The sequence below is a fragment of the Syngnathoides biaculeatus genome, chromosome 11, assembly GCF_019802595.1.
Source record: "Syngnathoides biaculeatus isolate LvHL_M chromosome 11, ASM1980259v1, whole genome shotgun sequence".
NCBI classification, from domain to species: domain Eukaryota; kingdom Metazoa; phylum Chordata; class Actinopteri; order Syngnathiformes; family Syngnathidae; genus Syngnathoides; species Syngnathoides biaculeatus.
The window spans coordinates 22,442,558-22,459,882 of record NC_084650.1 but is presented as its reverse complement, the minus strand read 5'-3'; the positions used below and the strand labels follow the sequence as shown (position 1 = coordinate 22,459,882).

Below are 17,325 nucleotides of genomic sequence, written 5' to 3'. Positions count from 1 at the left end.
AACGTTGTGGTGGGCTGGACTCGAGTTTCAAACCCAGAAAATGGCGTGTGCACAATGAACGCGCAACGTTGCAAAGACAAAATCGCAATTGCATGCAGAAACAGCAAGCTCCGACGAGATGTTTGACAGGATTTTTACTTTATAGACCTTTTTTTCTTCTTCCTTACAGCACTGTTGAGAATCACGTAATGTTCCACGCGGCAACGTGAGACCGCAGGATACCGCTCTCGACTGACGAGATGTGAACATTACAAGGGAAACATCAGCGATCGGATATTTGCACATCAACAATCAGGTAATAGGGCCACTCGCGGTCCACGGAAATTGGTCCATGTTGCTCAGACGTGTTGTTATGATGGCGCTCATTGGACTCATCCTCCACAGCCCCTCCTTGTTTTTGCTGCCGCTGTGCGCGATGTTGTAATGTTTACATTGAGCCACGAACCTCCCCAGCCGTCACTTTGGTGTGGTTTAGCTCGACTTGCATCCGGTAGACGAGGTTCAAAAAGTCTGCAGCGACCGCGTTCGACTCGAAACGCACACTAACGAATAGCGACGCAAATCATGTTTCGCGATGGATGATGTTGGAAATAATTCATGTTGCGTTTGCAGGCGTACAAAGTACGTAGCTGGAACATCGAATCCGTACAGAAATGCAGTCTGTTTGCTGTTCTATCGTGCGATTGCAAAATTACATAACTGGCTAGTCCTCATAGGACACCATGGCCTCCCTCCACTATTCAGTCATACTCGCTCACTTTGCCTTTAAGAGGACTCTTGCTCTGCGCGGGGGCTTCAACGCGATTATCAATGATTTCACTCTCGTGCTGCTGTGATTGCATGAAGCTGGGAAGGCATCAAAAACTGTGTCGACACAACATGGTGAGTTTGGTAGATTCCAGTCGCGTCCTTTGACTGAAAACTAATCAACTTCGATGTCCACTGTGCAGTACTTGAATAACGTGAGAAGGCTCGCTTCTCATTCTCACATTGCTCGAGTAAATACGATCAAAGGAAAGTCGCAGTTGTCGTTGACCCGCTTGGTTGATGTTTGTCTGTGGTGTTTTTTTTCGCAAGTAACAACAAACACTTTGCACCGTTTGCCGGGACGTCGCTTGTCTGCTTTAGTCGCGCTCCGATTGGTCAATCCAAAATAGGGGGCGTGGCTTGGCCGTAACAATGCAGTGTAGCGAACGTGCACGCGGCAAAGAGCATTTTCTGAAAAACGGCATTTGTGTCGTTTATTTCTAAATCTGCTCGGGATATGTTACCACTGACGCGTTGTGGATTTATTTATTTATTTTTTTTACCGTTTCCGTGGAGACGTAGACCCTGCGCAGTAAAAGGGAAGCGTCTGTTAGCTGTCTAGGGTTAGCAAGAAGGACCGTCGGGCACTTTTTTTTTATGGGATTCATATATTTATCAGTCGGAGGAAACAGTTGTGGACTAAAGTCGGGGAACGGCGTTGTATCGAAGGACGTGCGTCGCTCGCAGGCCGCCACAGAGAAGGGTAGGTGGGGGGGAGACGGCATTTTGGAAGCTGGAACACCTGCCATCTCCTTCTCACGCCACGGACCACACAAACTAGCCACCAAAGTAAGATCTCAAGCGCCACCAACTCTCATTATGACTAAGTCCCAACTTGAGGTGTTTTTATTCTGCTCAACTTCTTTTCATTACTATTATTATCTGTGAGCCCCTTGTTTTTAGTTGGAGCCCAAAAAGTGCGCTTGCTAACTGTCCTTGCTACGAGGCTGGTGGACAAAGCGTTAGCATAGCTCGGCTAACGTAGCTAGCCAAGCTCTCCTTCAACAGGGGACGTCGACTTGTCCCAGGCAGAAAGGGGCTTTCATCTGCCGTCACCTTTGTGTTTCCAAGAGAAACCGCCGTGCGTGTCTGCACAGCTTCGTGCGACACGGCTCCCTAAAAGCGGTGCAACAACAAAGTGGACCGGAATGGAGGAGAGACGCGAGAGCTTTTGTTGTTGCTTTGTCTACTGAGCACATGGCTTTCCATGTTTTTGTTCAGCCATGTAACAGCGACCCCTAATAACGCCCGGAGGACGGACGGCTCTTATGTATGTATGTTGTTGTTTTTTTTTTTTTTGCTAAATATTCGCACTAATTTTATTCCAGTAGGCTTAGGCTTTTCATGATAGACCAACTAGGGCAGTTTGTCCCTTTTCTCTTTGAAATCGTATGTGTGTTGTTCTCGCCTTTTGTGTACAAAACGTGTGGTTTTGGAATCAAGTATATAGACATTGTTGTCTTGGAAGATTAAAAATGTTAATTTTATGGATTTTCTTATTGTCTCCTGCATCGATACTTTTTGGTCCTTGGCACCTCTGGCCCACTTTTCGGGTTGTCAGATACCCCCGTGGTTACAGAGTTCATTGGGTTTCACCGCCTTTCGAGCCCTTTTGTAGCTGGAGTGTGAAGAGAATTGAGGAGCGTGATCGGAAGATGAACAGCAGACGAATAAATCATAAAAAATCGTTTGTTTTTCAAAGTAATTAGATTGTGCAAGTGCAAGCCAATGAAGTGACAATATCAGAAAGAATGATGAGACCTACCATGATGCTCCTGGGGATGTATTTTAAAAGTTCAGAGCGGAAGTTATATTGACGAAGAATCCCAAAACAAAAACACACCGTTGCTTTATTGTTCTTTTAATGCATTGCTTCTCTTCCACTGGGGTGATTATGAGTGACATTTGTTGCTTGTCTATATGTGTCCTGAGATTGGCCGCTGACTAGTCCAGGGTTTACCCTGCCTCTTGTCTAAAGTCAGCTGAGATAGGCTCCGGTTCACCATCGACCCAAATGGGGAACACTGTAGAAAATGGATGAATGTACAACCAGCCACAACATGTTGGTCCACAGTCACTCCCCGGGCGCTGAAGGTGCCCTCTGCCTCACTGTGTTCTCTGTGTTGGGTAAAATCTAGAAAACAAATTTCATGTGCATGTATGTATGTTCATGGTATTAAAGGTTATTATTATATAGACAAAATCTAAAATGGAAACTAGTTGTTCAAGACATGCTGCTCTGCTTCCTGGCTGCAGTTGAGGTAACTTTTGAGCAAGGCACCGCAGCTCAAGAGCCAGCGGTGTAGCACTTTAGAGTCCCTCTTTCACACTGACATCTCTCCTTGCTTGCCTGCAAATATTTGGTTCTCCATTTATGAAGCGTACAACAAAATATGGATACAACAGTCAAGGTTAAATTTCCCTTTGAGTCATAAATATCTCTATGATTAAAAATAAATTACTGAATGTTTGGCTAATTTTTTGGGGCCCATTGACACACTTGAGCCTGATGGAAAGCCAGGGGTCCCAAAAAGCAGAAAGCATGTTTGACAACCACGACGGAATTATTAACACTTTGGACTTTTCAGTGGTGTTTAAACATCATAATGAGTATTGTACTGTTTGGGGTAGGTGTTGTATGAAAAACACATTGTGAAAAGTGTACTGAGTCGTCCAAATTTGTAGGCAATCGTATTGTCCACGCTCGTGTGTACAATATGGCAAAAACATAAGCCTCTGCTTTATGAAGGCGTACTTCATGTTTCGGGCAGTCATAGTTTTTACGTGTCTACTGCATAAACACTGGTGTTTTGTATGAGTCTAGAGTTGTCTCTTTATTTATTTATTTATATTTTGCAGGGTTAAGACAATCGGAGGCGACATACAAGTGCCTCCGCCACTGTGTAGTTTCGTTTCCCAGAGAGTGACTCGTCTGCACGACGTCACCAATGCGACCATGGGAAGTAGCAGTAAATAGGCTGCCCCCAACAGCCCCCTTGAACCCGAGGAGGTTCCTTGGAGAGCCCTGTAACACCCCTGTGCATCTCAGGAGAAGGTACAATTAAAAACACTCTTGTGCATTTCTTTTTTTTTTTTTTTTAAGGTGTCATGCCGTTCAAGTGGCTAGCACATCCTACTCACAGTTTTGAGGTTGGGGGTTCGAATCTGGGGTGCAAGCTAACTGTGGGGTTTTCATCGCCTACCAGTGCTTGCGTGGGTGTTCTCCCAGAGTTCTCTCAAATTCCCAAAAATATATACCGTAATTTCCGGCCTTTCAACCCTGCATCTTACGCGGAGATGCGGTTAATTTCTGCATTTTTTTTCTCACAGCCCCAAGGGGGCACTCGAGCAGAAAAGGTAAGAGTGAGACCGGTGGAGTATATGTGCCGAGGAAGTGACTTTTACCGGTGTGTTTTTATTTTTATTCTGTATCTATTTATTCATTGATTTATTTTTATAGACGGCTGTGTTAGTGCTGCACTAGCGGGTTGCTGCTGTGTTACTGCCGTGTCTCGGTCGTTTTTACCGGTAGTTTTTTTTTTTTTTTTTTAAATCAGCCGTGTTAGCGCTGTGCTAGCGTGTTGCTGCTGTTACTAAATAATGAAAGATCATATTGTCTACATTTGGAAATTACTGTATAGAGGAGCCGTTGAATAATCAATTTGGTGTTAAATGTAAATGATTATTTTTGTGTGTACACATTTATATTGATTGTTCCTAACATTCATAGAATTCATTAATTTGTTCTGATAGACTTTCCACCAATGTGATCAGCAGATATTTTGCATTTTGAGATCGGCTGTAATGTCATATTTCCCCACATTGATCTGACCCGCCAATTAAGACTTTACAGCTGACACAATCTCGTTTACTCCGGCTTTGTTCAGCACTGCTGTTATTTATGTTTGCGTGTAAAAGCTAATTTATTTTTAGCCCTTTAGTGTCTGCCTCCAGATCTTCAACATCCAATCACAAATTCCGCAATGTCCTCATTAGATTCATAGTTGTAGTAAAAAAAAAAAAGTCAGAAGATTATTTTCTTTTCATAAAATATACTGCGTAATTACGTCAAAATAGCTGTCCATTCATGTTGTCATGAGGCCAAAGTTCTGCCCCGTTAATGCATGACCACTCAAGTAGGTCCAGTGTTCCCGCAACTTTTGGTAAACGATGAGGGCTAAACATTAAGAATGGCTCAGAAGGAAAGGGAAACTGCAAAAGATATTGTGAGGAACCACGTGTCACTTATTGATGAGTGGAAAGATCCGTTCTTCTTGCATTTTGTAACCGTTATTGACTGTGGATTCCACGCAATGCAAGTCAGGGCCTGCGTCTTTGTTGTTGGTTTTTTTGCGCTTTATTAGACTGAATGAGAGTACTCGCTGGTGAAGAGCGAGGCAGTGAAAATGTTAAGCAAAAGAGCCTTCTCACTTTAATTTCTTTCTGAGCAGGAAAAAAAATCCCTGGATCAACCAATGATTTTCTGGAAAACCTTTTCAATGGAAGAGTCCTACTCTTCTCTTTGGCCCTCTTTAGTTACTGTCACTGAGCAATAAACAGTTACCATGTTAATTACAGTGCCCTCCATAATTATTGGCTCCCCTGGTTAAGATGTGTTTTTTAGCTTCTAATATTTTATTTTTTTTCTAAATAATATGCGCCCTTAATGGAAAAAAATAGAAAAATCCAACCTTCAATACAAGTGCATTTCTTCAGTGGGGAAAAATCCCACACATAAAAATAATGATTTGACATCAAATAATGTGTATCACAATTATTACCACCCCTGGTGTTAATACTTTGTATAACCCCCTTTTGCCAACAAAACAGCACCTAAGCTTCTCCTATAATGTTTCACAAGATGGGAAAAGGCAGAAAGAGGGATCTTCAGCCATTCCGCTTTGCAGAATCTCTCTAAATCATCCAGAGACCTGGGTCCTCTCCTCTTCAGCTCACCCCACAGGTATTCAATGGGGTTGAGGTCTGAGGACTGAGATGGCCATGGGAAGAGCTTGATTTTGTGTCTGGTGAACCATTTCTGTGTAGATTTGGCCATATGTTTAGGGTCATTGTCTTGCTGAAAGACCCAGTGACGACCCATCTTCAACTTTCGGGCAGAGGGCAACAGATTTTGATTTAAAATGTCCTGGTATTTCAAAGCATTCATGATGCCATGCACCCTAACAAGGTTCCCAGGGCCTTTGGAAGCAAAACAGCCCCACAGCATCACTGACCCACCCCCATACTTCACAGTGGGTATGAGGTGCTTTTCAGCCTGCGCATCTTTCGTGGCACGGCAGACCCACTTAGAGTGTTTGTTGCCAAATAGCTCAATCTTGGTCTCATCTGACCAAAGCACACGGTCCCAGTTGAAGCCCCAATACCGCTTGGCGAACTCCAGGCGTTTGCGTTAATGATTGTGAGTGAGGAAAGGTTTTCTCCGTGCATGCATTCCAAACAGCTTGTTGGCGTGTAGACAGCGCCTGATAGTTGATTTGGAGACTTTGTGACCCCAGAATGCTATCATTTGTTGTAATTCTGAAAAAGTGAACTTTGGAGATCTTTTGATTTCTCTTACCATCCTCCTCACTGTGCGTGGTGGCAAAATGAAATTCTCCTCGTCCTCGTCCAGGCTTTTTTACCACTGTTCCAGTTTTGAACTTCTTAATTATTCCTCTTACAATGGATATGGGCAGCTGCAGTTGGGTGGCAATCTTCTTTGTAGCCTCTGCCTGACGTGTGAAGGTCGACGCTCATCTGCCTCACTTGTATGCTGTGTTCCTTTGTCTTTCCCACGTTTAAGAGTGGATAAGAGAAATGGCCTCTGTGTCACGTCATATTTATACCCCAGGGAAACAGGAAGTGATTAATTACTAATGAAATGTTCCTACATACTCTGGTAAACTTTGTAAACTACTGTAGAAATGACAGAAATGCTTCAATTATATTTATTTCCTGGGAATTATTAAGGGTGCCAATAATTGTGGAACAGGTGATTTAATGAAAAATAATAATTTTTTTAGTCGGGAATTTTTTTAATTTTCTTACAATTCATTTGAGTTGAAGGTTACATTTTCAGTGTGACCGTATTCTTCTGCAATAAACACTGAATTTATTTAAAGGCTTTTAGCACATGTTAACCAGGGGTGCCAATAAGTTTGGAGGGCACTGTAAGTGTTATTTCTTTATAGCAGTGTTTTAACATTTTTAACCACACACTGACGCCAACAAAAGGTAAATGTCATTTAGTTTTGGGGTTGTAACGGATTAATTGCATTTGCATTAATAGGACACACCAGTTTATGATGTTTTGGTTTACAGAAGGTAATGGAAAGAATTAGGTTAGTCACCAAAGAGTGCACAGTATGTTGAATAAATATGTTATTTAATTAAATATATTGTTTTGTCGCATGAGCTCATCATTGATAGGGTTACTTTTATAATCTGTGGACAGCTCCCAAAATCCTGATCATATAAAACCCATTGTGATGTGCTTTTTTTTAATATATATATATATATATATATATATATATATATAAAACAGCCCACCAGTGAGGCGCCAGTGGGGGCTACGAGACAGGCCTTTGCTGCACTCTTCCCTGGTCCAGGATGAGAATCTCCATCATCTACTTTTCTCCCAGCATCACCAACAGGTTCCTTTAGATGAATCCAGACAATACAGCCCCACCAGCACACCCCCACGTATGCTTCACTTTGCGGCCCACCTGCCTCAGCAGAACCCCATCATGGTGGATTTACACGAGCAGGTAGCACATCGACAACTACATTATTCTCACAGTAGCCAATACCGTGTTTCCTCATACAATTACTTGCAGTGCTTTCTCAGTTGCAGAGTACCAGGTTTTAGGTGAGGCATGTATTTGTCGTGAGACACAACAAAAGTATTTAGCAATTTGTCAGATGTATTGTATTCCCCTACAAATGATACCGTAATTTCCAGCCTATAAACCGCGACTTTTTTCACACTCTTTCAACCCTGCGGCTTATGGGGTGATGCGGATAATTTGTGCATTTTTTTCTAACAGCCGCAAGGGGGCACTCGAGCGGAAAGTCAGTGAGACCGGTGGAATATATGTGCCGAGGAAGTAACTTTTACCTGTTTTTTTTTTTTTTAAACCGGCCCTGTTAGCGCCGTGCGAGCATTAGCGCCTCACTAGCGTTGGCGCCACGCTAGCGTGTTGCTGCTGTGTTACTGCCGCGTCTCAGGCTTTTTGATATGTTTATTTTTTTTAATCGCCCCTGTTAGTGCTGTGGTAGCGTGTTGCTACTGTGTAGCTGTCGCGATTGTTTGTTTAGTTATTTTTTTTACCGGTATGTTTGTTTTTTTACCACCCCTGTTCGTGCTACCGTGTTGTTGCTACGTTAAGGTAAGGTATTAAAACTTTAAAAACTCTTTCTGTGTCTTTCTTTGTAAATATCACGTTTCAATGTGGGCACCTGCGGCTTTTAAACGGGTGCGGCTTATGTATGTACCAAATGTATTTTCTTTATAAATGTACTGGGTGAGGCTTGTAATCAGGTGCGCTCTGTAGGGCGGAAATTATGGTAATTAAAATCCATGAATTAGGGCACGATTTCTCCCACATGGGAGGTCACTATTTGAGTGACTGCGTTATGTTGTCTCCGGGTCCGCAAGACGACCGCCGTACTTGGCTATGTGGATGGTCCAGTTTGTAGTCATTGCCTCAGATTTGAATTCATCTCTATCCACTTCTCTTTCCTCTTATGTCAGATGCCCCAGGGATCTGTTCCAATATCATACACTGTTACGACGGTGACGACCCACGGATTTCCCATCCACGCTGGGCAACCTCTGCCGGGGTGCAACACTCAGCAGCTCCCAGCATGCTCGGTAATGTTCAGTGGACAGCTCTCTCTACTCTGCTGCCTTCCTCCTCCTGTGAGTTTGAAAGGGAAAAGCCCAAATGTCAGTGGCTTTCATGTAGCGCACAATAGCAGCGGTGCAGTCTGTTTCTCTGCAGAATTTAGTGGATAAGATACAATGTGTCTTGTGAATTAGCAAATTTAGCGGCATGAATGTGTTGATCTAACGTATGCTATGCGTGGTGTTGCCTGGACAAACATGGCGTTGTGGCAACACTTGTCAGTGCTGTAGTTTTAGTAATATTTCAGTTCATGTTCCATGTTTAGCGCATGCTTTCAACTACGGTTGTGTAATATGTCAAACATGGAAATTGGCCACCAACAAGTGAAGAATTAGGCAGCTGAGAATCAGAGAAAAGTGCCCGAACAGTTGAGCTGTAATAAACCCCCCCCCTTCAATATTTTTTAAATGTATAAAACGTCATTGATTTTCCCAAGAGTCAACATGTACTGATCAGAAAACCGTGAACAAAAAAACGAGATGCAAACCAGATCGTGGATTTTACGAACTGTTCCCACCCGTATGGTTGACCACGGGGTGGAAAATGCATTTATTTTTTGTATTTTTCAATGGGGTTAAGAACATACTGTTCTAAATTCCTGTGTTGACACCCACTGCTGCCCGGATATTGCAATTTATTTTCCCCATAAATATAATGTTGTTTTTCTTCACATATTAAACTACCAGTATTTGAGATTGGATTTACAGTAAAGAAAACAAGTATTTGAACACCCTGCTATATTGCAAGTTCTCCCACTTAGAAATCATGGAGGGGTCAGAAATTTTCATCGTAGGTGCATGTCAACTGTGAGAGAGATGATCTGAAAAGAAAAATCCAGAAAATACAATGTATGATTTTCAGGATTTATTTTTGTGAACACCATGAAGCACATTTTTGTCAGATCGCTTAGCCCTAACTAAAACATGTAGGAAAGTTGAATTTGTAGATCAGGTGGAGGATGCATCATATGCAAGAATATATTGTAATAATGGGCCTCTTCCTGTAATTTTGCCACCCCTCAGCTCATACAGGCATGTACAATGCAGCACATGCCGGTATCTTACCAAGCCTTCCCGCCCCTGATCTCCAGCGAACATTTTGTATTGCACCCAAACCCATCTGTACCCCCCCACCAGCCGCCGCACCTTACTTCGATGAGCCAATTTGTCCCTTTACAGCCTCAGCATCCACGCATGGTGAGTAGTCCACATCAAATGGCACCAACTGTGTGGTCACTTTTGCTTTCTGGCATTTATCAAACTGGTTTTCCTTATCAGCCTCTACAGAGAGTAGAGAATGAAGTTGACCTTAGAGGGGACCAGCACCCGTTAGGTACCTTCTCTTACCCTCCCTCACATCACCCACCAGCGCTGCCTCCATCTCTGCCCATACAGTACCTTCCTCAAGAGCCTCTGCATCAGGAGCTTCCCTTTGGAGTGGTAAGACAGCCCACGGAATCACTTGTTTACTTTTATTTTCACCCAATTTGTGTTTGTGTGTTCAAAATCTGCAGTATAGTTTTTAGGATTTACAATTTGACCTTTTTAATATGAAAATGTGAATTGCAGAATCTCCCTCCATCTAGCATCAACAGGACCAATGAGAACATATACATTTTTAACGTAGAGCACAGAAATGTACGTTTTGTAAATGCTAAATATCAGACTTGTGTGATATCTCAAATGCCATATTATATGCTCCATATGCAAGATGACGTTTTAAATTTTTAAAACGTGGTTACATCTTGTTATTGATGATTTGTCAGATTTTTGGGGGAGAAGTATCAAAGTATTTCCTTTATAGGCTACCCCTGCATGCCTGTCTTAAACCAAAACAAATATGAACTTTTGTTCATATTTTTTCCATTTCCAAGATACAGTCACTTCTTTTTTAGTGCAAATATGCAAATGCAACCTGCTAAAATTGACTTTCACAAATATTTCAAGTAATTTCTTATTTATGTCACACAAATTTGCAGCACAAGTTGTATCAAGGGACTTTCCATGTGTAATTGTAATTGTCGTCTTACTGCAAATCCAATTCATCTGTATTTGCTAGTGATTCCCATATTTAGGGTTGGTGTGTAACGATTCACATCTACAGTTTATTTAATTTCTCCCCCCCCCCCCCCCCCCAACCAGCCATATTCTCACATGCTGCCACGGCGAGCAAGTGGACAGAGATACCGGCTACAGCAGCCTCTTCCTCCACCCCCTCCTCCTCCATCCTACTACCCAGGCTTCCTCCCTTACTTCCTGTAAGTATACAGTGTGGATCGTGCCCATTTCTTGAGACGAAAGACATCTTCCCGCCACTTGTGTCAATGGAGAGGTAGCAGAGAAAGGTTGCCTGTCATTGTTTCTCTCTTTCTTGATTCAGCTCAATGCTTCCTGTGCCTCCAACAGCAGTAGGCCCAGCCATCAGTCTTGACCTTGATGTGGATGATGTAGAAATGGAGAACTATGAGGTTAGCTCGCTGCTTGGCCACACTTTTGATCCTAAGATGCATTTTGAATTTGATCCCTGCAACATATTCTAAAAAAATCTGGGACAGGCGCAACAAAAGCCGAGGGAAGTTGAGGAGTGCAAAATAAATGTTTTTACCGTATTTTCCGGTATACACGACGTGAGTACAAGTTGCAATACCTAGAAAATCCATAAAAACTAAGGTAAAAACATATACAAGTCGCACTGGAATATAGGTCGAATTTTGGGGGAAATTTATTTGATAAAATACAACACCAAGAATAGACATGTCATAGAAAATTTAAATGACAACAATTTAAAATAAAAGTAGAATAGAGGGCAACAACACGCTGAACAGTATGCTTACGTTACATGAGACAACTGAGAACATGCCTGGTATGTTAACATAAGAGTTATTCCGATAACTATAGTATAAATAACATATGAAGAAGTTTACCAAAACCACCTGTGTTACTCCAAATGTCCGGTAACTAAAATCCAATGAAATCTTCAGGCAACTTCTCAGCGTACATGAAAACCGATCCAGCAGTGAACCACAGTCTGACCCCACATGAAATATGAAAGCACATGATCTACTCCTAGTTTGCCTGACTCCGCCCCCTTTAGCTCTTAAAGGGGTACATTCATAATTACAAACACCACCAGTTAGCAACACAGTCTGGGCAACGTAGGGCAAAGAGAGTTAAGACATGCTGCTTGTGTTTACTCTTGATAGTAATGGTAAAAGTAAAAAAAAAAAAAAATAGAATTGCTGTTGCTTTAATGAATGTCGGGTATGTAAATAATATCAGAAAAAGCGGTGAAACTGGATGATATTTTCCCTCTTGAGTAAAAAAAAAAGGTTGGTTCTGAAGCCAAAGTAGCAAGTACAGGATGAGATGGTGTGTAATGTTAAAATTCCGCCCTGGCACAGCCTGATCGAGGATGAAAGCACAGACAATACAGTGCACAAAAAGCTAATTCTGTATTGTAAATATAGGAGGCACGCCATAACATTAACCTTAAACTGTTTGGGAACATCGTTCAGCTTTCAACATCCATTGCTGAAGATATTCTGCAAGCAATAATTCAGTTTTACACCAAGAAAAACAGACAGGGATATCATTGTGGGTTAAAAAAAAAATTGAAACAAAGTTGGAAGCGACCTTTGCATATTTATAGTTCATAGTTAGCTTGGTTTAGTTAGCAATGTATTTTTTTGTTTGTTGACATTTTCATTGTAGGTTTCCAAAAACACAAAATTGTTCTTAAAAATGTTCTGATGGGAATTTAAAAGCTGTAATCAGAATATTTGAATGAGCCTTGTAGCTTCAGTGGATGACACCTATCTGACCACAGTGCATACGTCTGAGGTTGCTCACAGTGGTCAAAGGGGGCCCTCACAGGCTTAGTATGTTGGCTCAGACAGGAGGTGAGAGTTTAGAAGCAATTACCTGTAAAAATGTTCGTATTATTTACTGAAATTGAAACTTGATTAATTAATAATAATTGTTGTCAAATTCATGCGTTTCAATCATTTACAAAAACAAAAATTAAAACGTTTTTGAATGGATACGATATCCACGTTATGAAAGCACGCTTGCATGCAATGAGGCAAATCTGAATTAAATTTAGTTTCACTTCTAGTAGTTTGCTTAGTTGAATTTGTAATTTTTAGGGTAAAGGTATGCACCTAAATAATGAATATGAAATATTGTCTACATTATGAAAACAGAATAGCATTTATTTATAGATGTACTAGATATATTTCATTCATAATACAATTTATGAAACTTGGACGTTAAAATTGGTGATCATCCTTTGATCATGCTTGCAGCCCCCAGACCCCTGGCTATTTTTCATTCTTTTTTTTTTTCATTCAGTCGAATCACGCCTGGAAAAAAAAAAACTGAACCTTATAGTCTGCAAAATACGCTACCTATTTGGAACATTCCATATGTGAACAGGTTGATTGGAAAAATGGGACTGTTATGATTGGCTGTAAAAAGGCGCACACGTCCCTGAAAGGCTCATTGTCTACAAGCAAGGATGGTGGACGATTTGTCACCGATTTGTGTATAACTGTGTGAGCAAAAGTAATGTGTCCAATAGTACAAGAATGTTTGTCAATGTACTGGGAGTTCATCATATACAGCATTGTTGTCAACTTTTATCACCCTAAGACCCATATTTTTCCATTTTTTTGTGCTATGCCTTTTAGAGCAGCCTTTTAAAAATATCTGGCCTTGAAGGTTTGACAAGTGTCGAGATATGTTTCTACAAACCTCGCCTGTTTTGCTAAGCATCTGCCTCCCCGCAGGCTTTACTGAATTTGGCCGAGAGGTTGGGTGAAGCAAAACCACGCGGACTCAACAAGGCTGACATCGAGCAACTTCCATCCTACAGGTTCAGCTCAGAGAATCATCTATCTGAGCAAACATTGTAAGCCTCCACATTACCTTCATTCTATTTTTCAGCACATCATTTCCCGTGTCATGCAATGTCGGTTTTGGTAAAGTGTTCAGCTTCTTCACGAGTCGGGTTTGAGTATTTGAACCGGGTTTTACTCATCTAACGCAGTCACTCTTCTCTCTCAGTGGCTAAAGCCCGTAAACAGCCAATCATCCAAACGTCCTCTTTTGCATGTCAGGTCCACATTGAAGGTCACGTAGACTGGAGTGTAGAGTGAAAGGATGGCGACCCCAAGTGGACAAAAATCCTGGCGCTGCATATATTTTAACCTTACATCGATATTTGGTCACTTCTTCCTGGATTTTGGGTATCGTGGTGGTTATCTGGAACTTACCTGTGATAAACTAGGAGTTATTTATGAACTATAATTATCGTTTTTATGTTTATATCACAATATATTTGTATTTGTTATGTCACTACAAGTTTTTAGGTCTGGGATTTTGGCTGGTACATTTGGCAACTTACAAATTTGCTTCAAATGCTCTGAAAAATCAACATTTTCATACATTTTACATAGGTTTAATGTGTTACTCACTTTTTTGTGTCTTCAGGTGCGTTGTGTGCTTTAGTGACTTTGAGTGTAGGCAGCTACTTCGTGTATTACCCTGCAATCACGAATTCCACGCCAAATGTGTGGATAAATGGTTAAAGGTAAGATGACGACGTGAAGACAATGGACCTTTCCGACTGCTGATCTTAAGCTCCGCCCCCTTAGCTACAGTTGCCATGTCCCACAGGCTTCCAAAATGGTGACTGAACAGAACAGGTTTGAAGTTGATTCTCTATCGCGTATTCCACATAATATCGCAGTATGTCTTTTGCCAAATGCGTCAGACTTGTCCAAGATAGTTCTACAAAGAGGCCTCAACTATTTCGCGCAAGGATATGTACCCAGAATTAAGATTTTGGACAGAGCAGGACGCAATGTCAGAGTTGCAGCGAAACGTTGGCGATCGATGCAAAAACGTTTGACGCCTCACAGACTTCATATTGAAATTAAATAGGATAAAATAGTGGAATCGTACTGCACATGTAAAGTAGGGTGAGTACTTTATACTTGTAAAGATCATGAGTCATTGAAGTCTTTATAAGTGAGTTAGGTTCGATTTTCTACAAGGGCATTTAAGCAATGGTGATTAACTCAATACCGTAGTCACCAGATGGAAAAAGTTTGACTTGGCTCCTAATGGAACCCAGTGCTCCGTCTTAAAAGTCTGATGTGATACAAATAGGAAAATGGACATTTCTCTTGCATGACATCGCGCATTTACGCATCACTAACCCGACTCTTCGGCATAAAACATGGCACATTTCATTCAGCAGGTCAGTGATACGCTAACAAAGTGAAAGTTGTTCTCCTGCAATGTATAAAGCACTGATAATAATGAAACCAAACTCCAGAGAAGATAGTTCTCCCTCACTTACCTTCGAACATACAGCCTTGTGTTTGTTGATATTGTCCACACTCGGTTGTACGCGCGGTCTTCCGCGAGCCTTCATCCATCCTAGAAACTGTTTTAGGCTTTGGAAAATTAATCAACCGCGCCCCTTGTAACCTAGCAGGATATCTTTCATCAGAATTGCACGACCCCCACCATTTTCTTTGTAACATTAACTTTTCCAAGCACACGCTACTGACAACCAGCATTGCTTGTGGGACAAAATGGCGGCAGTGGCTTGTCAAACCAGGGGTTAAGACAATGCAGCTATCTGATTGGCTATTATTATATGAGTGATCGGCAGGTCGGAAAGGTCCATTAAAGACCGTCGATGGGCATGAGCTTAATGTGACGGCGCCTCCACTTGACTTCCAGACCAATCGCACTTGTCCCATCTGCCGAGCCGACGCGTCGGACGTGCACCGGGAGGCCGAGTGAGAGCTGAAGTGGAAAATGCTGCGCACATGCCAGAGTTAGTCCGAAAGCTGTGGACACCTACCACTAACTACAGTTAACAATCCACTTCCTAAATAATAAGCAGTCCGGGATGGTTCCCGGAGCCTATTGTACCTCTGCTGTGCTTCATTTGTCACAAGTCTTGTGGGGAAAAAAAACAAAAACAAAACAAAACCCCCGCTAGCAGCCAGAAGGCGGGAGTGCTGGAATCACCAGCTGGTTCTTTCTCTGGCCTTCCCCGTTCCTTGTTGCAGATTCCAAAGAGTTTCCCTATCCGTGCGCATTGTTTGCTGCTTTTCTTTACAGGGTTGTATTTGTTGAGATAAGTGAGGTTCGTCACGGTGGTGGTCTTCGTGAGGGAAGGGAAGGAGTCAGGAACCTGGAGGATGGAAGGCTGGACACAATTAACAGAGACTAATAATAGGATGTGTTGAGAAAGCACCATAGATGCATGTTAGTGTTGGCTAAACGGGCTTCTTCTTATATCTGTTCTGCAATACGCTATTGATCATTTTGACAGTTTTGGGTCCACTTTCAATTCAGCCTGAGCTTTGAGACTGCAAGTGATGTGCATCTGCCACACCATCCTCTCCGAAACGCACATGTATCCAAAAAGGTGTCTTGGATTCATGGACGATATCATTTCAAGGTCACCTAGCGTAACTGCACAAGTGCTACGTGTCTCCTCTGCGTGCGTGCGTTTCCTGTTCACGGAGCCGACGTGTTGTGTAACCACTGGATACAGGGCGGCATGCTTGGATTTGCATGAACTGTTGATTCCGACTAGCAATATTTACAGCAAGCATTACCACCAAAATGATCCAACTTAAGGGGTTGAGGGGGGTGGGGGGGGGGGTTCATCTTAAAGGAGCGGCTCGCTTATGTGGAAAGACGAGCATTAAAACAGATGCGCGTCGCCGCAGTCCGAACGGCGTGCTGGCGTCCTGTGCTGACAGCAATATGTCCGCAGCGCCAACTTTGAATGGACTTGTATCTTCCCGTTGAAGGAAGTCGTGGCTGTTAATGTCTTGTTTGTTTGTGAGCCAAATCCAGTACATAAATATCGCCTACTTTTCCAGATGTTAGACCTGCCTTCTTATGACCTTGACAAGCACAAACCTATCACTAATCCTGACAAATAACTGTGTCATTTTCACCATTTCTTAAAGGTTTATTTATTGCTTTGTAACCTTTGAGAGAAACTTAAGTTGAAGGAAAGCGTTTGGAGCACTAACAATGTTTGCGTTTAGGTTGTGGTTACGTGGTCATCAGCTTAATGGCGGTGTTTCAAGGAAAGTAAAAAAAGAACAAGTGTATTAATAACTTGCGCGTGAATGCTTTTTAGATTTGAAGACAAGACGAATGTCGTAGAAGTCACTGGTCACACTGCTCAGCACGCCGTCCATCTTGCACCGCAATGTGACCCGCACGGAGTTCAAATGACGGAACGTGTTCAGTAGTGTACAAACACTGTTGGACTTCTCTTTTTCCTGCTTGTGTTGACACTTAATGAAAAAAAAAGAAAGAAAAAAAATTAGTAAGCACTAACGGGCAGTCGTAAGCGTTTGCTTTTACGTGTAAAGGGATCTTGCCTTTTTCTTTACTTCAGTGTCTTAAGTGAATGTGAGTCGTTGACGTGTGTGCCATTAAAAAAAAAAAAAAAAAAAAAGCCATTAAATGAGTTCTACCCACAGCTTTGAGAATTAATCTATGTGTACATACATATCTATTCGCAGGCTATATTGTATGTTTGAGGAAAAAAAAAAAACTCAGGGCCA

General features: G+C 42.0%; 1 protein-coding gene across 5 annotated transcripts; it reads left to right on the top strand.

Annotated features, from left to right (window-relative positions):
- On the top strand, positions 1-17,216 carry rnf44 (ring finger protein 44). Of its 5 annotated transcripts, none has more exons than XM_061834383.1 (11): positions 1-295; positions 3,667-3,862; positions 7,352-7,574; positions 8,561-8,728; positions 9,737-9,910; positions 9,992-10,153; positions 10,856-10,971; positions 11,094-11,181; positions 13,501-13,622; positions 14,204-14,303; positions 15,467-17,216. In XM_061834383.1, the coding sequence occupies exons 2-11, from the start codon at positions 3,756-3,758 to the stop codon at positions 15,527-15,529; spliced, it is 1,323 nt and encodes a 440-aa protein (XP_061690367.1). In that variant the 5' UTR covers positions 1-295; positions 3,667-3,755; the 3' UTR covers positions 15,530-17,216. The 5 variants fall into 5 exon arrangements, with proteins under 5 accessions (XP_061690367.1, XP_061690368.1, XP_061690366.1 ...); XM_061834384.1 differs by lacking the exon at positions 1-295 and adding an exon at positions 377-882; XM_061834382.1 differs by lacking the exon at positions 1-295 and adding an exon at positions 1,126-1,596.
- Positions 17,217-17,325: the final 109 nt, after the last annotated feature.